Here is a 22,836-nt window from a genome sequence, read left to right on the forward strand (position 1 = left end):
TTTTCCAGGGAGGATGTTAACAAGAAGTCTTTTGATGACTAATACCCTACCCCAGACTTTGACACTCAGCTGTGCATGGTATGGGCTAGCCAGCTTCAAGGCAGAGGTTTGTTACTGTGTCATAGGATGACATAGAGGTAATTTTTTTTCTTTTTTTTATGTTAGCTGAGATGGCATGGGTAACTGAGGCCATCAAGGCCATCCCATTAACACTGTGGGGCCTGGATTTGAAAAGGGAGCTGTGGTTTTGGTTCATTACACATGACAGCTAGAGACTGAGTGTGAACAAATGTGGCCTTTTTGTCTTTTCTTGGTGCTACCTTGCTGGAGGGGAAGGGGGGGATGCTATTTCATGTGTGGTAGGGTGGCGACAGGAATGGATGAAGGCAGCAAGTATGAATATGTACATGCGTATATGTACATAATTCATAGTCTGCCTTTATTCATTCCCATCGCCACCCCGCCACACATGAAATAACAACCCCCTCCCCCTGCATGTGCGCAAGGTAGCGCTAGGAAAAGACAACAAAGGCCACATTCGTTCACACTCAGTCTCTAACTAACTGTCATGTATAATGCCCTGGTTCAATCCATTGACAGCACGTCGACCCCGGTATACCACATCATTCCATTTCACTCTATTCCTTGCACACCTTTCACCCTCCTGCATCTTCAGGCCCCAATCACTCAAAATCTTTTTCACTCCATCTTTCCACCTCCAATTTGGTCTCCCACTTCTCATTCCCTCCACCTCTGACACATATATCCTCTTGGTCAATCTTTCCTCACTCGTACTCTTCATGTGACCAAACCATTTCAAAACACCGTCTTCCGCTCTCTCAACCACACTCTTTTTATTACCAGACATCTCTCTTACCCTATTATTACTTACTCGATCAAACCACCTCACACCACATACTGTCCTCAAACATTTCATTTCCAGCACATCCACCCTCCTCCGCACAACTCTATCTATAGCCCACGCCTTGCAACCATATAACATTGTTGGAACCACTATTCCTTCAAACATACCCATTTTTGCTTTCCGAGATAATGTTCTCGACTTCCACAGATTCTTCACCGCTCCCAGAACTTTCACCCCTTCCCCCACCCTATGATTCACTTCCGCTTGCATGGTTCCACCCGCTGCCAAATCCACTCCCAGATATCTAAAACACTTCACTTACTCCAGTTTTTCTCCATTCAAACTTACCTCCCCATTGACTTGCCCCTCGACCCTACTGTACCTAAAAACCTTGGTCTTATTCACATTTACTCTCAGCTTTCTTCTTTCACACACTTTATAAAACTCAGTCACCAGCTTCTGCAGTTTCTCACATGAATCAGCCACCAGCGCTGTATCATCAGTGAACAACAACTAACTCACCTCCCAAGCTCTCTCATCCACAACAGACTGCATACTTGCCCCTCTTTCCAAAACTCTTGCATTCACCTCCCTAACAACCCCATACATTAACAAATTAAACAACTATGGAGACATCACACACCCCTGCCGCAAACCAACATTCACTGAGAACCAATGACTTTCCTCTCTTCCTACACGTACACATGCCATACATCCTCGATAAAAACTTTTCACTGCTTCTAACAACTTGCCTCCCACCCCATATATTCTTAATACTTTCCACAGAGCATCTCTATCAACTCTATCATATGCCTTCTCCAGATCCATAAATGCTACATACAAATCCATTTGCTTTTCTATGTATTTCTCACGTACACTCTTCAAAGCAAACACCTGATCCACACATCCTTTACCACTTCTGAAACCACACTGCTCTTCCCCAATCTGATGCTCTGAACATGCCTTCACCCTCTCAATCAATACCCTGCCATATAAGTTCCCAGGAATACTCTACAAACTTACCTCTGTAATTTGAGCACTCACTTTTATCCCCTTTGCCTTTGTACAATGCAAGCATTCCTCCAATCCTCAGGCACCTCACCATGAGTCATTTTTTTTTTTTTTTTTTTTTTTTTAATACTTTGTCGCTGTCTCCCGCGTTTGCGAGGTAGCGCAAGGAAACAGACGAAAGAAATGGCCCAACCCCCCCCCCCCATACACATGTATATACATACGTCCACACACGCAAATATACATACCTACACAGCTTTCCATGGTTTACCCCAGACGCTTCACATGCCTTGATTCAATCCACTGACAGCACGTCAACCCCGGTATACCACATCGCTCCAATTCACTCTATTCCTTGCCCTCCTTTCACCCTCCTGCATGTTCAGGCCCCGATCACACAAAATCTTTTTCACTCCATCTTTCCACCTCCAATTTGGTCTCCCTCTTCTCCTCGTTCCCTCCACCTCCGACACATATATCCTCTTGGTCAATCTTTCCTCACTCATTCTCTCCATGTGCCCAAACCACTTCAAAACACCCTCTTCTGCTCTCTCGACCACGCTCTTTTTATTTCCACACATCTCTCTTACCCTTACGTTACTCACTCGATCAAACCACCTCACACCACACATTGTCCTCAAACATCTCATTTCCAGCACATCCATCCTCCTGCGCACAACTCTATCCATAGCCCACGCCTCGCAACCATACAACATTGTTGGAACCACTATTCCTTCAAACATACCCATTTTTGCTTTCCGAGATAATGTTCTCGACTTCCACACATTCTTCAAGGCCCCCAGAATTTTCGCCCCCTCCCCCACCCTATGATCCACTTCCGCTTCCATGGTTCCATCCGCTGCCAGATCCACTCCCAGATATCTAAAACACTTCACTTCCTCCAGTTTTTCTCCATTCAAACTCACCTCCCAATTGACTTGACCCTCAACCATACTGTACCTAATAACCTTGCTCTTATTCACATTTACTCTTAACTTTCTTCTTCCACACACTTTACCAAACTCAGTCACCAGCTTCTGCAGTTTCTCACATGAATCAGCCACCAGCGCTGTATCATCAGCGAACAACAACTGACTCACTTCCCAAGCTCTCTCATCCCCAACAGACTTCATACTTGCCCCTCTTTCCAAAACTCTTGCATTTACCTCCCTAACAACCCCATCCATAAACAAATTAAACAACCATGGAGACATCACACACCCCTGCCGCAAACCTACATTCACTGAGAACCAATCACTTTCCTCTCTTCCTACACGTACACATGCCTTACATCCTCGATAAAAACTTTTCACTGCTTCTAACAACTTTCCTCCCACACCATATATTCTTAATACCTTCCACAGAGCATCTCTATCAACTCTATCATATGCCTTCTCCAGATCCATAAATGCTACATACAAATCCATTTGCTTTTCTAACTATTTCTCACATACATTCTTCAAAGCAAACACCTGATCCACACATCCTCTACCACTTCTGAAACCACACTGCTCTTCCCCAATCTGATGCTCTGTACATGCCTTCACCCTCTCAATCAATACCCTCCCATATAATTTACCAGGAATACTCAACAAACTTATACCTCTGTAATTTGAGCATTCACTCTTATCCCCTTTGCCATGAGTCATACATACATTAAATACCCTTACCAACCAGTCAACAATACAGTCACCCCCTTTTTTAATGAATTCCAGTGCAATACCCTCCAATTCCGCTGCCTTGCCAGCTTTCATCCTCCGCAAAGCTTTTACTACCTCTTCTCTGTTTACCAAATCATTCTCCCCAATCCTCTCACTTTGCACACCACCTCAACCGAAACACCCTATACCTGCCACTCTATCATCAAACACATTCAACAAACCTTCAAAATACTCACACCATCTCCTTCTCGCATCACCACTACATGTTATCACCTCCCAATTAGCCCCCTTCACTGAAGTTCCCATTTGTTCCCTTGTCTTAAGTACTTTATTTATCTCCTTCCAAAACATCTTTTTATTCTCCCTAAAATTTAATGATACTCTCTCACCCCAACTCTCATTTTCCCTCTTTTTCACCTCTTGCACCTTTCTCTTGACCTCCTGCCTCTTTCTTTTATACATCTTCCACTTATTTGCATTATTTCCCTGCAAAAATTGTCCAAATGCCTCTCTCTTCTCTTTCACTAATAATTTTACCTCTTCATCCCACCACTCACTACCCTTTCTAATCTGCCAACCTCCCACGCTTCTCATGCCACAAGCATCTTTTGCGCAAGCCATCACTGCTTCCCTAAATACATCCCATTCCTCCCCCACTCCCCTTACGTCCTTTGTTCTCACCTTTTTCAATTCTGTACTCAGTCTCTCCTGGTACTTCCTCACACAAGTATCCTTCCCAAGCTCACTTACTCTCACCACTCTCTTCACCCCAACATTCTCTCCTCTTTTCTGAAAACCTCTACAAATATACATATATATCTGGGAGTGGATTTGGCAGTGGATGGAACCATGGAAGCAGAAGTGAGTCACAGGGTGGGGGAGGGAGTGAAAGTTCTGGGAGCATTGACAAATAGTGTGGAAGGCAAGAACATTATCTCGGAAAGCAAAAATGGGTATGTTTGAAGGAATAGTGGTTCCAGCAATGCTATATGGTTGTGAGGCATGGGTTATAGATAGGGTTGTGCGGAGGAGGGTGGATGTGTTGGAAATGAGATGTTTGAGGACAATGTGTGGTGTGAGGTGGTTTGATTGAGCAAGTAATGAAAGGGTAAGAGAGATGTGTGGTGGTAAAAAGAGTGTGGTTGAGAGAGCAGAAGAGGGTGTATTGAAATGGTTTGGTCACATGGAGAGAATGAGTGAGGAAAGATTGACCAAGTGGATATATATGTCTGAGGTGGAGGGAACGAGGAGAAGTGGGAGACCAAATTGGAGGTGGAAGGATGGAGTGAAAAAGATTTTGAGCGATCGGGGCCTGAACATGCAGGAGGGCAAAAGGCATGCAAGGAAGAGAGTGAGTTGGAATGATGTAGTATACCGGGGTTGACATGCTGTCAATGGATTGAATCAGGGCATGTAAAGCCTCTGGGGTAAACCATGGAAAGTTTTGTGGGGCCTGTATGTGGAAAGGGAGCTGTGGTTTCGGTGCATTATACATGACAGCTAGAGACTGAGTGTGAACGAGTGTGGCCTTTGTTGTCTTTTCCTAGCGCTACCTCGCACACTTGTGGGGGCAGGGGGTTTGTCATTTCATGTGTGGCTGGGTGGCGACAGGAATAAATAAAGGCAGCAAGTATAAATTATGTACATGTATGTGTCTGTATATGTGCGTGTGTGGCCTTGTATATATATACATGTGTATATGGGTGAGTTGGGCCATTCTTTCGTCTGTTTTCTTGTGCTGCCTCGTTATTGTGGGTGACAGTGACAAAGTATGATATATGAATAAATAGATATATTATTTGTATTTATTATACTTGATCACCGTTTCCTGCGTCAGCAAAGTAGTGCCAGAAACAGATGAAGAATATCCCATCCACTCATATACACACATATATACATTACCACCCATACACGCACATATCCACACATGTACATACATATACATATATACACATGTACATATTCATACTTGCTTGCCTTCGTCCATTCCTGGCACTACCCCACCCCACAGGAAACAGCATTCTTACCCCCTGCTTCAGCGAGGTATTGCTATATCTTGTGTATCCCTTAATACTTTTCCCAAATGATACCCATCTCCAGACATTGAGGATCAACTTTGCATTGTATTGTGCTTTCTAGCTTTAAGGCATTGGTTGGCCAGTGTGTTATAGGATGTCTTTTAGGTAACTTTTTTTTTTGCAATAGTTTTTAGTTGGTTAAGTTTTTCTCTGACCCCTCTTTTCTATGGTGGTATACCCTGAGTTTTGAAGAGTGAAAATTTGTCTCTGTCCAAGGCATTGTCTTACAAGTAAAATTTCTGGGTTGCTGTTTCCTTCTTTTCCTTCCCTTCTCCAAAAACTTTCCACCTAACTGATTTTAACCAACATCAGAGTGATGTCTGCATTCTGAGAATTTATGAGGCAAAGATTTGTTGTGACAAGTTTGTCAGCTGGTGGGATGATAACATCATTGCTGAGTAGAGGTTGCTAATTTGCAGGGTGGACTTGGACCATGCTGTAGGGCACAGCTGCTGATAGGTGGTTAGTGAAGGATGAGAGGCTTCCAACTCCATAGGGATATTAGAGCTAATCTCTTAAGCTTGCAAGACACCACACCAAAGAGAATCAGTTTTTCTCTTCAAAACTCACCTTTTTTTCTTCAAGTGTTATAGCTTGGGAGTCCTGAATGATGGGAGCCTTATATTCACAACATATGTATCAGGCAAAGACAAATATCATTCCATTCAGAATTTTGAAAGTTGATGCTTTTTTCCCCAATACTTAACCTGTGATGGGATGTTAAGCAGGGCAGACATCTTGTTATCGCTAGAATTAGACAAACTTTGGCTGATGGATGTCATAAGATGGTGGCTAATGGATGTCATAAGATGGATTGTTTATAGCTGCTTTGAACTTTTATATAATTGGAAAGGACATAAACCTGCCACAGTATGTCTCCTTACAAATTACCTTTCATTGTCTAAGTTCTTGCAAGAGCCATAGATGAAGACAACTAGATGAATGTACTTCACTAGAGTTGTGATATAGAGATCTGGTGAGGAATGTTTCTTTATACAGGTGAAATATCATCTATTTAACATTCATATAGTATAGTTCAAGTGCAGAAAGACTGAACTTTAGAATGCCACTCATGTCCAGAATTAAACATACACATTTTAAAATCTGCCTTTAGAGATAATGTTCCCTACAAAATCAACTTTTAGTGCTGTTTTGTACAATTGACAAGTATATTTAAGATACATTCAAAAAGGCTTCCCATCCCCGAAGTGTGTCAACATCTGATGAAAATATTTAATTAGATTTTGCATTAATGATTACTGTATTAATTTCTGATCATCACTTTACATATGCAGAGAGTGCGTATGAAAGCATTGGAGTGTTTGCAAGCCCTGACTTCTTTACCAGCTGTCACACTTCTACCTTACAAAGCAGATGTAAGTATAGTCAGCATTCTTAGACTGTTGGGGTAAAATAAGAAGATTGTTTACATTACCTAATTTTAAATGCAGTATCATGTTTCATGTGATTTGGGCAAACTAATTGGAGCTGAAAGTATGTCATAGTGGTAACTGAGCAGTTTAAGATCATTGTGGCAAAATCAATGAAAAACAAGAAAATTAGAATCTGAAATATATCATGAGGATAGTAATCACAGTTTTCTTAGATAATTTTTTTTTTTTTTTTGTGCTTTGTCGCTGTCTCCCGCGTATTGCGAGGTAGCGCAAGGAAACAGACGAAAGAAATGGCCCAACCCACCCCCATACACATGTATATACATACGTCCACACACGCAAATATACATACCTACACAGCTTTCCATGGTTTACCCCAGACGCTTCACATGCCTTGATTCAATCCACTGGCAGCACGTCAACCCCTGTATACCACATCGCTCCAATTCACTCTATTCCTTGCCCTCCTTTCACCCTCCTGCATGTTCTGGCCCCGATCACACAAAATCTTTTTCACTCCATCTTTCCACCTCCAATTTGGTCTCCCTCTTCTCCTCGTTCCCTCCACCTCCGACACATATATCCTCTTGGTCAATCTTTCCTCACTCATTCTCTCCATGTGCCCAAACCATTTCAAAATACCCTCTTCTGCTCTCTCGACCACGCTCTTTTTATTTCCACACATCTCTCTTACCCTTACGTTACTCACTCGATCAAACCACCTCACACCACACATTGTCCTCAAACATCTCATTTCCAGCACATCCATCCTCCTGCGCACCACTCTATCCATAGCCCACGCCTCGCAACCATACAACATTGTTGGAACCACTATTCCTTCAAACATACCCATTTTTGCTTTCCGAGATAATGTTCTCGACTTCCACACATTCTTCAAGGCTCCCAGAATTTTTGCCCCCTCCCCCACCCTATGATCCACTTCCGCTTCCATGGTTCCATCCGCTGCCAGATCCACTCCCAGATATCTAAAACACTTCACTTCCTCCAGTTTTTCTCCATTCAAACTCACCTCCCCATTGACTTGACCCTCAACCCTACTGTACCTAATAACCTTGCTCTTATTCACACACTTTACCAAACTCAGTCACCAGCTTCTGCAGTTTCTCACATGAATCAGCCACCAGCGCTGTATCATCAGCGAACAACAACTGGCTCACTTCCCAAGCTCTCTCATCCCCAACAGACTTCATACTTGCCCCTCTTTCCAAAACTCTTGCATTCACCTCCCTAACAACCCCATCCATAAACAAATTAAACAACCATGGAGACATCACACACCCCTGCCGCAAACCTACATTCACTGAGAACCAATCACTTTCCTCTCTTCCTACACGTACACATGCCTTACATCCTCGATAAAAACTTTTCACTGCTTCTAACAACTTGCCTCCCACACCATATATTCTTAATACCTTCCACAGAGCATCTCTATCAACTCTATCATATGCCTTCTCCAGATCCATAAATGCTACATACAAATCCATTTGCTTTTCTAAGTATTTCTCACATACATTCTTCAAAGCAAACACCTGATCCACACATCCTCTACCACTTCTGAAACCACACTGCTCTTCCGCAATCTGATGCTCTGTACATGCCTTCACCCTCTCAATCAATACCCTCCCATATAATTTACCAGGAATACTCAACAAACTTATACCTCTGTAATTTGAGCACTCACTCTTATCCCCTTTGCCTTTGTACAATGGCACTATGCACGCATTTCGCCAATCCTCAGGCACCTCACCATGAGTCTTACATACATTAAATAACCTTACCAACCAGTCAACAATACAGTCACCCCCTTTTTTAATAAATTCCACTGCAATACCATCCAAACCTGCTGCCTTGCCGGCTTTCATCTTCCGCAAAGCTTTTACTACCTCTTCTCTGTTTACCAAATCATTTTCCCTAACCCTCTCACTTTGCACACCACCTCGACCAAAACACCCTATATCTGCCACTCTATCATCAAACACATTCAACAAACCTTCAAAATACTCACTCCATCTCCTTCTCAAATCACCACTACTTGTTATCACCTCCCCATTTGCGCCCCTCACTGAAGTTCCCATTTGCTCCCTTGTCTTACGCACTTTATTTACCTCCTTCCAGAACATCTTTTTATTCTCCCTAAAATTTAATGATACTCTCTCACCCCAACTCTCATTTGCCCTTTTTTTCACCTCATGCACCTTTCTCTTGACCTCCTGTCTCTTTCTTTTATACATCTCCCACTCAATTGCATTTTTTCCCTGCAAAAATCGTCCAAATGCCTCTCTCTTCTCTTTCACTAATACTCTTACTTCTTCATCCCACCACTCACTACCCTTTCTAATCAACCCATCTCCCACTCTTCTCATGCCACAAGCATCTTTTGCGCAATCCATCACTGATTCCCTAAATACATCCCATTCCTCCCCCACTCCCCTTACTTCCATTGTTCTCACCTTTTTCCATTCTGTACTCAGTCTCTCCTGGTACTTCCTCACACAAGTCTCCTTCCCAAGCTCACTTACTCTCACCACCCTCTTCACCCCAACATTCACTCTTCTTTTCTGAAAACCCATACAAATCTTCACCTTAGCCTCCACAAGATAATGATCAGACATCCCTCCAGTTGCACCTCTCAGCACATTAACATCCAAAAGTCTCTCTTTCGTGCGCCTGTCAATTAACACGTAATCCAATAACGCTCTCTGGCCATCTCTCCTACTTACATAAGTATACTTATGTATATCTTGCTTTTTAAACCAGGTATTCCCAATCATCAGTCCTTTTTCAGCACATAAATCTACAAGCTCTTCACCATTTCCATTTACAACACTGAACACCCCATGTATACCAATTATTCTCTCAACTGCCACATTACTCACCTTTGCATTCAAGTCACCCATCACTATAACCCGGTCTCGTGCATCAAAGCCACTAACACACTCATTCAGCTGCTCCCAAAACACTTGCCTCTCATGATCTTTCTTCTCATGCCCAGGTGCATATGCATGAATAATCACCCATCTCTCTCCATCAACTTTCTGTTTTACCCATATTAATCGAGAATTTACTTTCTTACATTCTATCACATACTCCCACAACTCCTGTTTCAGGAGTATTGCTACTCCTTCCCTTGCTCTTGTCTTCTCACTAACCCCTGACTTTACTCCCAAGACCTTCCCAAACCACTCTTCCCCTTTAATGCATTTATGAATTAGATTCATATAATTTAGATAACGTAAGATATGTAGACCATATGTTGTTGGCTGGAACATGTCAGAACAGCAAAATGCTTTAAGAGAGGGAGGAGGATATAGAGGAGACAAGCTGTAAGATTTAGATGAGCTACGGAGTGCTAAAATCTCTTGTTTTTTAATATTTTATCACTCATATGCCAGAGAGGGTTTGGTTGATAAAATAGTCAAAGGGACAAGGAGAGGATGGAAGGAATTGAAAGGCTGGGAGCATCCTTGTCAGGAAGGATGTGTTCAGTAAACCTGGTCAAGAGGTTCTCATCTTACCACATCACTTACTGTACACAGAAGTTATGAAAACAATGTTTTATGATATTTTTTTATTCATTATACTTAATCACTGTCTTCTGCGTTAGCGAGGTAGCGCAAGAAAACAGACAAAAGAATGGCTCAACCCACCCACATACACATGTAAATACATAAATGCCGACACACGCACATGTACGTACCTATACATTTCAACGTATACATACATATACATACACAGACATATACATATATACACGTGTACACATCCACACTTGCTGCCTTCATCCATTCCCTGTGGCACCCTGCCACACATGAAATGGCACACCCCTCCACCCAGATGCGTGTGAGGTAATGCTAGGAAAAGACAACAAAGGCCACATTCATTCACACTCAGTTGTCTAGCTGTCATGTGTAATGCACTGAAACCACAGCTCCCTTTCCACATCCAGACCCCACAAAAATTTCCAAGGTTTACCCCAGACGCTTCACATGCCCTGGTTCAATCCATTGACAGCACATCGACTCCGACATACCACATCATTTCAGTTCACTCTATTCCTTGAACGCCTTTCACCCTCCTGTATGTTCAGGCCCCGATTGCTCAAAATCTTTTTCACTCCATTGTTCCACCTCCAGTTTGGTCTCCCACTTCTCCTCATTCCCTCTACCTCTGACACATATATCCTCTTTGTCAATCTTTCCTCACTCATTCTCTCCATGTGACCAAACCATTTCAACACACTCTCTTCTGCTCTCTCAACCACACTCTTTTTATTACCTCACATCTCTCTTACCCTTTCATTACTTACTTGATCAAACCACCTCACAACACATATTGTCCTCAAATATTTCATTTCCGACACATCCACCCTCCTCCGCAAAACTCTATCTATAGCCCATGCCTCACAACCATATAACATTGTTGGAACCACTATTCCTTCAAACATACCCATTTTTGCCCTCCGAGATAACATTCTCGCTTTCCACACATTCTTCAATGTTCCCAGAACCTTTGACCCCTCCCCCACCCTGTGACTCACTTTCACTTCCATAGTTGCATCCGCTGCCAAATCCACTCCCAGATATCTAAAACACTTCACTTCTTTCAGTTTTTCTCCATTCAAACTCGCTTCCCAATTAACTTGTCCCTCAACCCTACTGAAACTAATAACATTGCTCTTATTCACATTTACTCTTTACTTTCTTCTTTCACACACTTTACCAACTCAGTCACCAACTTCTGCAGTTCTCACTCAAATCAGCCACCAATGCTGTATCATCAGCGAACAACAACTGATTCACTTCCCAAGCCCCCTCATCCAAAAAAGACTGCAAACTTGCCCCTTTCTCCAAAACTCTTGCATTCACCTCCCCAACAACCCCATCCATAAACAAATTAAACAACCATGTAGACATTACACACCCCTGCCGCAAACCAGCATTCACTGGGAACCAATCACTTTCCTCTCTTCCTACTCGTACACATGCTTTCCATCCTTGGTAAAAACTTTTCATTGCCTCTAGCAACTTACCTCCCACACCATATATTCTAAATACCATATGTGTTGTAGAAGGCGACTAAAGGGGACGGGAGCTGGGGGCAAGAAACCCTCCCCTCCTTGTATTTTAACTTTCTAAAAGGGGAAACAGAAGAAGGAGTCATGCGGGGAGTGCTCATCCTCCTCTAAGGCTCAGATTGGGGTGTCTAAATGTGTGTGGATGTAACCAAGATGAGAAAAAAGGGGAGATAGCTAGTATGTTTGAGGAAAGGAACCTGGATGTTTTAGCTCTGAGTGAAAAAAGGCTCAAGGGTCAAGGGGAAGAGTGGTTTGGGAATGTCCTAGGAGTAAAGTCAGGGGTTGGTGAGAGGACGAGAGCAAGGGAAGGCCTAGCACTACTCCTGAAACAGGGGTGGTGGGAGTATGTGATAGAGTGTAAGAAAGTAAACTCTAGATTGATTTGGGTAAAACTGAAAGTGTATGGAGAGAGATGGGTGATTATTGGTGCATATGCACCTGGGCATGAGAAGAAAGATCGCATAAGTATGTAAGTAGGAGAGATAGCCAGAGAGCGTTATTGGATTATGTGTTAATTGATAGGCGGGTGAAAGAGAGACTTTTGGATGTTAAAGTACTGAGAGATGCAACTGGAGGGATGTCTGATCATTATCTTGTGGAGGTGAAGGTGAAGATTTGTAGAGGTTTTCAGAAAAGAGAGAATGTTATGAAGAGAGTGGTGAGAGTAATTGAGCTTAGGAAGGAGACTTGTGTGAGTAAGTACCAGAAGAGACTGAGTACAGAATGGAAAAAGGTGGGAGCAAAGGATGTAAGGGGAGTGGGGGAGGAATGGGATGTATTTAGGGAAGCAGTGATGGCTTGTGCAAGGGATGCTTGTGGCATGAGAAGCGTGGGAGGTGTGCAGATTAGAAAGGGTAGTAAGTGGTGGGATGAAGAAGTAAGATTATTAGTGAAAGAGAAGAGAGAGGCATTTGGACGATTTTTGCAGGGAAATAATGCAATTGAGTGGGAGATGTATAAAAGAAAGAGACAGGAGGTCAAGAGAAAGATGCAAGAGGTGAAAAAGAGGGCAAATGAGGATTAGGGTGAGAGAGTATCATTAAATTTCAGAGATAATGAAAATATGTTTTGGAATGAGGTTGATAAAGTGCGTGAGACAAGAGAACAAATGGGAACATCGGTGAAAGGGGCTAATGGGGAGGTAATAGCAAGTAGTGGTGTTGTGAGAAGGAGATGGAGTGAGTATTTTGAAGGTTTGTTCAATGTGCTAGATGATAGAGTGGCAGATGTAGGGTGTTTTGGTCGAGTTGGTGTGAGAGGGTTAGGGAGAATGATTTGGTAAACAGAGAAGAGGTAATAAAAGCTTTGCGGAAGTTGAAAGCCGGAAAGGTGGCAAGTTTGGATGGTATTGCAGTGTAATTTATTAAAAATAGGGGTGACTGTATTGTTGACTGGTTGGTAAGGTTATTTAATGTATGTATGACTCATGGGGAAATGCCTGAGGATTGGTGGAATTGTGCCATTGTACAAAGGCAAAGGGGATAAAGATGAGTGCTCAAATTACAGAGGTATAAGTTTATTGAGTATTCCTGGGAAATTATATAGGAGTGCATTGATTGAGAGGGTGAAGGCATGTACAGAGCATCAGATTGGGGAAGCGCAGTGTGGTTTCAGAAGTGGTAGAGGATGTGTGGATTAGGTGTTTGCTTAGAAGAATGTATATGAGAAATACTTAGAAAAGCAAATGGATTTGTATGTTGCATTTATGGATCTGGAGAAGGCATATGACTGAGTTGATAAAGATGCAATCTGGAAGGTATTGAGAATATATGGTGTGGGAGGCAAGTTGTTAGAAGCAGTGAAAAGTTTTTATTGAGGACGTAAGGCATGTGTATGTGTAGGAAGAGAGGAAATTGATTAGTTCTCAGTGAATGTTGGTTTCTGGCAGGGGTGTGTCATGTCTCCATGGTGGTTTAATTTGTTTATGGATGGGTTTGTTAGGAAGGTGAATGCAAGAGTTTTGGAACAAGGGGCAAGTATGCAGTCTTTTGTTGATGAGAGAGCTTGGTAAGTGAGTCAGTTGTTATTTGCAGATGATACAGCGCTGGTGGCTGATTCGTGTGAGAAACTGCAGAAGCTGGTGACTGAGTTTGGTAAAGTGTGTGAAAGAAGAAAGCTGAGAGTAAATGTGAATAAGAGCAAGGTTATTAGGTACAGTAGGGTTGAGGGACAAGTCAATTGGGAGGTAAGTTTGAATGGAGAAAAACTGGAGGAAGTGAAGTGTTTTTGATATCTGGGAGTGGATTTGGCAGCGGATGGAACCATGGAAGCGGAAGTGAGTCACAGGGTGGGGGAGGGGGCGAAAGTTTTTGGAGTGTTGAAAAATGTGTGGAATGCGAGAACATTATCTCGAAAAGCAAAAATAGATATGTTTGAAGGAATAGTGGTTCCAACAATGTTATATGGTTGTGAGGCGTGGACTATAGATAGAGTTATGCGGAGGAGGCTGGATGTGTTGGAAATGAGATATTTGAGGACAATATGTGGTGTGAGGTGGTTTGATCAAGTAAGTAATGAGAGGGTAGGAGAGATGTGTGGTAATAAAAAGTGTGTGGTTGTGAGAGCAGAAGAGGGTGTTTTGAAATGATTTGGTCACATGGAGAGAATGAGTGAGGATTGACAAAGAGAATATATGTGTCAGAGGTGGAGGGAACGAGAAGTGCGAGGCCAAATTGGAGGTGGAAAGATGGAGTGAAAAAGATTTTGAGCAATCATGGCCTGAACATGCAGGAGGGTGAAAGGCATGCAAGGAATAGAGTGATTGGAACGATGTGGTATACTGGGGTCAACGTGCTGTCAGTTGATTGAACCAGGGCATGTGAAGGGTTTGGGGTAAACAATATAAAGTTTTGTGGGGCCTGGATGTGGAAAGGGAGCTGTGGTTTCAATGCATTATACATGACAACTAGAAACTGAATGTGAACGAATGTGGCCTTTGTTGTCTTTTCCTAGCACAACCTCGCACACATGATTGGGGAGGGGGTTGTCATTTCATGTGAGGCAGGGTGGCGACAGGAATGAATAAAGGCAGTAAGTATGAATTATGTACATGTGTATATATGTATATGTCTGTGCACGTATATTTTGCAGGGAAATAATGCAAATGACTCAGAGATGTATAAAAGAATGAGGCAGGAGTTCAAGAGAAAGGTGCAAAAGGTGAAAAAGAGAGCAAATAAGAGTTGGGGTGAGAAAGTATCATTAAATTTTAGGGAGAATAAAAATGTTTTGGAAGGAAGTAAATAAAGTGTGTAAGACAAGGGAACAAATGGGAACATCAGTGAAGGGGGTTAATGGGAGGTGATAACAAATAGTGGTAATGTGAGAAGGAGATGGAATGAGTATTTTGAAGGTTTTTTGAATGTGTTTGATGATAGAGTGGCAGATATAGGGTGTTTTGGTCGAGGTGGTGTGCAAAGTGAGAGGGTTGGGGAGAATGATTTGTTAAACAGAGGAGAGGTAGTAAAAGCTTTGTGGAACATGAAAGCTGGCAAGGCAGTGGGTTTGAATGGTATTGCAGTGGAATCTATTAAAAAAGTGGGTGGCTGTATTGTTGACTGGTTGGTAAGATTGTTAAACGTATGTATGGCTTATGGTGAGGTGCCTGAGGATTGGCGGAATGCTTGCATAGTGCCATTGCACAAAGGCAAAGGGGATAAAAGTGAGTGCTCAAATTACAGAGGTATAATATTGTTAAGTATTCCTGGTAAATTATATGGGAGGGTATTGATTGAGAGGGTGAAGGCATGTACAGAGCATCAGATTGGGGAAGAGCAGTGTGGTTTCAGATGTGGTAGAGGATGTGTGGATCAGGTATTTGCTTCGAAGAATGTATATGAGAAATACTTAGAAAAGCAAATGGATTTATATGTAGCACTTATGGATCTGGAGAAGGCATATGATAGAGTTGATAGAGATGCTCTGTGGAAGGTATTAACAATATATGGTGTGGGAGGCAAGTTGTTTGAAGCATTGAAAAGTTTTTATCGAGGATGTAAGGCATGTGTACATGTAGGAAGAGAGGAAAGTGATTGGTTCTCAGTGAATGTAGGTTTGTAGCAGGGGTGTGTGATGTCTCCATGGTTGTTTAATTTGTTTATGGATGGGGTTGTTAGGGAGGTTGATGCAAGAGTTTTGGAAAGAGGGGCAAGTATGCAGTCTGTTATGGATGAGAGAGTGTGGGAAGTGAGTCAGTTGTTGTTTGCTGATACAGTGCTGGTGGCTGATTCGTGTGAGAAACTGCAGAAGCTGGTGACTGGATTTGGTAAAGTGTGTGAAAGAAGAAAGCTGAGAGTAAATGTGAATAAGAGCAAGGTTATTAGGTACAGTAGGGGTGAGGGACGAGTCAGTTGGGAGGTAAATTTGAATTGAGAAAAACTGGAAGAAGTGAAGTGTTTTAGATATCTGGGAGTGGATCTGGCAGCAGATGGAACCATGGAAGCGGAAGTGAATCATAGGGTGGGGGAGGGGACGAAAGTTCTAGGAGCCTTGAAGAATGTGTGGAAGTCAAGAACATTATCTCGGAAAGCAAAAATGGGTATGTTTGAAGGAATAGTGGTTCCAACAATGTTATATGGTTGCGAGACGTGGGCTATAGATAGAGTTGTGCGGAGGAGGGTGGATGTGCTGGAAATGAGATGTTTGAGGACAATATGTGGTGTGAGGTGGTTTGATCGAGTAAGGAATGAAAGGGTAAGAGAGATGTGTGATAGTAAAAAGAATGTGGTTGAAAGAGCAGAAGAGGGTATTTTGAAATGGTTTGGTCACATGGAGAGAATGAGTGAGGAAAGATTGACCAAGAGGATGTATGTGTCAGAGATGGAGGGAATGAGGAGAAGTGGGAGACCAAATTGGAGGTGGAAGGATGGCGTGAAAAAGATTTTGAGTGATCGGGGCCTGAACATGCAGGAGGGTGAAAGGCGTGCAAGGAATAGAGTGAATTGGAACGATGTGGTATACCAGGGTCGACGTGTTGTCAATAGATTGAACCAGGGCATGTGAAGCACCTGGGGTAAACCATGGAAAGTTGTGTGGGGCCTGGATGTGGAAAGGGAGCTGTGGTTTCGGTGCATTATTACATGACAGCTGGAGACTGAGTGTGAACGAAAGCGACCTTTGTTGTCTTTTCCTACTGCTACCTCGCACACATAAGGGGGGGAGGGTGCTCTTATTTCATGTGTGGCGGGGTGGCAATGGGAATGAATAAAAGCAGACAGTATGAGTTATGTACATGTGTATATATATATATATATATATATATATATATATATATGTGTGTGTCTGTGTGTGTGTATATATGTATACGTTGAGATGTATATTTATGTATATTAGCGTGTGTGGATGTGTATGTATATACATGTGTATATGGGTGGGTTGGGCCATTCTTTGGTCTGTTTCCTTGTGCTACCTCGCTAACACGGGAGACAGCGTCAAATGAAAATAAATAAATAGTGATGGCTTGCACAAAAGATGCTTAAGACATGAGAAAGGTGGGAGGTGGGCACATTAGAAAGGGTAGTGCATGTTGGGATGAAGAAGTAAGATTATTAATGAAAGAGAAGAGAGAGGCGTTTGGATGATTTTTGCAGGGAAGTTGTGTGAATGACTGGGAGATGTATAAAAGGAATAGCCAGGTCAAGAGAAAGGTGCTAGAGGTGAAAAAGAGAGCAAATGAGAGTTGTGGTGAGAGAGTATCATTAAATCTTAGGGAGAATAAAAAGATGATTTGGAAGGAGGTAAATAAAGTGTGTAAGACAAGAGAACAAATAGGAACATTGGTGAAGGGAGATAAGGATATGGAGTGAGTATTTTGAAGGTTGTTGAATGTGTTTGATGACAGTGGCAGATATAGGGTGTTTTGGTCGAGGTGGTGTGTGAAATGATAGGGTCAGGGAGAATGGTTTGGTAAATAGAGAAGAGGTAGTGAAAGCTTTGCAGAAGATGAAAGCCTGCAAGACAGCGGGCTTGGATGGTATTGCAGTGGAATCTATTAAAAAAGGGTGTGAGTGTGGTGTTGACTGGTTGTTAAGAATATTCAGTGTATGTATTGTTCATTGTGAAGTACCCGAGGAGGCAGAATGCATGCATAGTGCCATTGTATAAAGGCAAAGGGGATAAAGGTAAGTGTTCAAATTACAGAGATATAAGTATGTTGAGTATTCCTGGGAAATTACATGGGAGGGTATTGATTGAGAGGGTTAAGGCACATACAGAGCATCAGATTAGGGAAGAGCAGTGTGGTTTCAGAAGTGGTAGAGGATGTGTGGATCAGGTATTTGCTTTGAAAAATATTTATTCATATTCATTATACTTTGTCTCCCGTGTTAGTGAGGTAGTGCAAGGAAACAGATGAAAGAATGGCCCAACCCACCCTCATACACATGTATGTACATACACATCTTCACGCACATATAAATACCTATACATTTCAACATATACATATGTATACATATTATCTATTTGCTTAATATATTTTGTCGCTGTCTCCCACGTTAGCTAGGTAGCACAAGGAAACAGACGAAAGAATGGACGAACCCACCCACATACACATGTATATACATATATGTCCACGCATGCACATATACATACTTATACATCTCAACGTATACATATATATACACACACAGACATATACATATGTACACATGTACATAATTCATACTGTCTGCCCTTATTCATTCCCATCGCCACCCCGCCACAAATGAAATAACAACCCCCTCCCCCCGCATGTGTGCGGGGTAGCGCTAGGAAAAGACAACAAAGGCCACATTCATTCACATTCAGTTTCTAGCTGTCATGTATAATGCACCGAAACCACAGCTCCCTTTCCACATCCAGGCACCACAGAACTTTCCATGGTTTACTCCAGACGCTTCAGTTGCCCTGGTTCAATCCATTAACAGCTTTTAACAGCTTGACTCCCACACCATATATTCTTAATACCTTCCACAGAGCATCTCTATCAACTCTATCATATGCCTTCTCCAGATTCATAAATGCTACATACAAATACATTTGCTTTTCTAAGTATTTCTCACATACATTCTTCAAATATCCCTGGGATAGGGGAGAAAGAATACTTCCCACGTATTCCCTACGTGTCGTAGAAGGCGACTAAAAGGGGAGGGAGCGGGTGGCTGGAAATCATCCCCTCTCTCTCTCTCTCTTTTTTTTTTAATTTTCCAAAAGAAGGAACAGAGAAGGGGGCCAGTTGAAGATATTCCCTCAAAGGCCCAGTCCTCTGTTCTTAACGCTACCTCGCTAATGCTGGAAATGGCGAATAGTATGAAAAAAAAAAATTCTTCAAAGCAAACACCTGATCCACACATCCTCTACCACTTCTGAAACCACACTGCTCCTCCTCAATCTGATGCTCTGTACATGCCTTCACCCTCTCAATCAATTTTTTTTTTTTTTTTTCCACCGTCTCCCGCATTTGCGAGGTAGCGCAAGGAAATAGACGAAAGAAATGGCCCAACCCACCCCCATACATATGTATATACATACACGTCCACACACGCAAATATACATACCTACACAGCTTTCCATGGTTTACCCCAGACGCTTCACATACCCTGATTCAATCCACTGACAGCACGTCAACCCCGGTATACCACATCGATCCAATTCACTCTATTCCTTCCCCGCCTTTCACCCTCCTGCATGTTCAGGCCCCGATCACTCAAAATCTTTTTCACTCCATCTTTCCACCTCCAATTTGGTCTCCCACTTCTCCTCGTTCCCTCCACCTCCGACACATATATCCTCTTGGTCAATCTTTCCTCACTCATTCTCTCCATGTGCCCAAACCATTTCAAAGCACCCTCTTCTGCTCTCTCAACCACGCTCTTTTTATTTCCACACATCTCTCTTACCCTTACGTTACTTACTCGATCAAACCACCTCACACAACACATTGTCCTCAAACATCTCATTTCCAGCACATCCACCCTCCTGCGCACAACTCTATCCATAGCCCACGCCTCGCAACCATACAACATTGTTGGAACCACTATTCCTTCAAACATACCCATTTTTGCTTTCCGAGATAATGTTCTCGACTTCCACACATTCTTCAAGGCTCCCAGAATTTTCGCCCCCTCCCCCACCCTATGATCCACTTCCGCTTCCATGGTTCCATCCGCTGCCAGATCCACTCCCAGATATCTAAAACACTTTACTTCCTCCAGTTTTTCTCCATTCAAACTTACCTCCCAATTGACTTGACCCTCAACCCTACTGTACCTAATAACCTTGCTCTTATTTACATTTACTCTTAACTTTCTTCTTTCACACACTTTACCAAACTCAGTCACCAGCTTCTGCAGTTTCTCACATGAATCAGCCACCAGCGCTGTATCATCAGCGAACAACAAATGACTCGCTTCCCAAGCTCTCTCATCCACAACAGACTTCATGCTTGCCCCTCTTTCCAAAACTCTTGCATTCACCTCCCTAACAACCCCATCCATAAACAAATTAAACAACCATGGAGACATCACACACCCCTGCCGCAAACCTACATTCACTGAGAACCAATCACTTTCCTCTCTTCCTACATGTACACATGCCTTACATCCTCGATAAAAACTTTTCACTGCTTCCAACAACTTGCCACCCACACCATATATTCTTAATACCTTCCACAGAGCATCTCTATCAACTCTATCATATGCCTTCTCCAGATCCATAAGTGCTACATACAAATCCATTTGCTTTTCTAAGTATTTCTCACATTCTTCAAAGCAAACACCTGATCCACACATCCTCTACCACTTCTGAAACCACACTGCTCTTCCCCAATCTGATGCTCTGTACATGCCTTCACCCTCTCAATCAATACCCTCCCATATAATTTACCAGGAATACTCAACAAACTTATACCTCTGTAATTTGAGCACTCACTCTTATCCCCTTTGCCTTTGTACAATGGTACTATGCAAGCATTCCGCCAGTCCTCAGGCACCTCACCATGAGTCATACATACATTAAATAACCTTACCAACCAGTCAACAATACAGTCACCCCCTTTTTTAATAGATTCCACTGCAATACCATCCAAACCTGCTGCCTTGCCGGCTTTCATCTTCCGCAAAGCTTTTACTACCTCTTCTCTGTTTACCAAATCATTTTCCCCAACCCTCTCACTTTGCACACCACCTCGACCAAGACACCCTATATCTGCCACTCTATAATCAAACACATTCAACAAACCTTCAAAATACTCACTCCATCTCCTTCTCACATCACCACTACTTGTTATCACCTCCCCATCAGCGCCCTTCACTGAAGTTCCCATTTGCTCCTTTGTCTTACGCACTTTATTTACCTCCTTCCAGAACATCTTTTTATTCGCCCTAAAATTTAATGATACTCTCTCACCCCAACTCTCATTTGCCCTCTTTTTCACCTCTTGCACTTTTCTCTTGACCTCCTGTCTCTTTCTTTTATACATCTCCCGCTCAGTTGCATTTTCTACCTGCAAAAATTGTCCAAATGCCTCTCTCTTCTCTTTCACTAATAATCTTACTTCTTCATCCCACCACTCACTACCCTTTCTAATCAAAGCACCTCCCACGCTTCTCATGCCACAAGCATATTTTGCGCAGTCCATCACTGATTTCCTAAATACATCCCATTCCTCCCCCACTCCCCTTACTTCCATTGTTCTCACCTTTTTCCATTCTGTACTCAGTCTCTCCTGGTACTTCCTCACACAAGTCTCCTTCCCAAGCTCACTTACTCTGACCACCCTCTTCACCCCAACATTCACTCTTCTTTTCTGAAAACCCATACAAATCTTCACCTTAGCCTCCACAAGATAATGATCAGGCATCCCTCCAGTTGCACCTCTCAGCACATCAACATCCAAAAGTCTCTCTTTCGTGCGCCTGTCAATGAACACGTAATCCAATAACGCTCTCTGGCCATCTCTCCTACTTACATACGTATACTTATGTATATCTCGCTTTTTAAACCAGGTATTCCCAATCACCAGTCCTTTTTCAGCACATAAATCTACAAGCTCTTCACCATTTCCATTTACAACACTGAACACCCCATGTATGACCAATTATTCCCTGAACTGCCACATTACTCACCTTTGCATTCAAATCACCCATCCGTATAACCCGGTCGCGTGCATCAAAACCACTAACACACTCATTCAGCTGCTCCCAAAACACTTGCCTCTCATGATCTTTCTTCTCATGCCCAGGTGCATATGCACCAATAATCACCCATCTCTCTCTCCATCAACTTTCAGTTTTACCCATATTAATCGAGAATTTACTTTCTTACGTTCTATCACATACTCCCACAACTCCTGATTCAGGAGTAATGCTACTCCTTCCCTTGCTCTTGTCCTCTCACTAACCCCTGACTTTACTCTTTACTCTTTACTCTCAGTCAATACCCTCCCATATAATTTCCCAGGAATACTCAACAAACTTATACCTCTGTAATTTGAGCACTCACTCCTCTCCCCTTTGCCTTTATACAATGGCACTATGCAAGCATTCTGCCAATCCTCAGGCACCTCACCATGAGTCATACATACATTGAATAACCTTACCAACCGGTCACCAGTACAGTCACCCCCTTTTTTAATAAATTACACTGCAATTCCATCCAAACCCGCTGCCTTGTTGGCTTTCATCTTCCACGAAGCTTTTACTACCTCTTCTCTGTTTACCAAATCATTCTCCCTAACCCTCTCACTTTGCACACCACC

At 42.6% G+C, this 22,836-nt stretch overlaps 1 protein-coding gene across 1 annotated transcript in view; it reads left to right on the forward strand.

Annotated features, from left to right (window-relative positions):
• Positions 1-22,836, forward strand: part of Mms19 (MMS19 nucleotide excision repair protein) — a 561,976-nt gene that overhangs the window by 527,443 nt on the left and 11,697 nt on the right. Inside the window, 1 exon segment of the mRNA XM_071662204.1 lies at positions 6,911-6,991. Coding sequence (XP_071518305.1) covers positions 6,911-6,991 — 81 coding nt within the window.

The sequence above is a fragment of the Panulirus ornatus genome, chromosome 5, assembly GCF_036320965.1.
Source record: "Panulirus ornatus isolate Po-2019 chromosome 5, ASM3632096v1, whole genome shotgun sequence".
Lineage (NCBI taxonomy): Eukaryota > Metazoa > Arthropoda > Malacostraca > Decapoda > Palinuridae > Panulirus > Panulirus ornatus.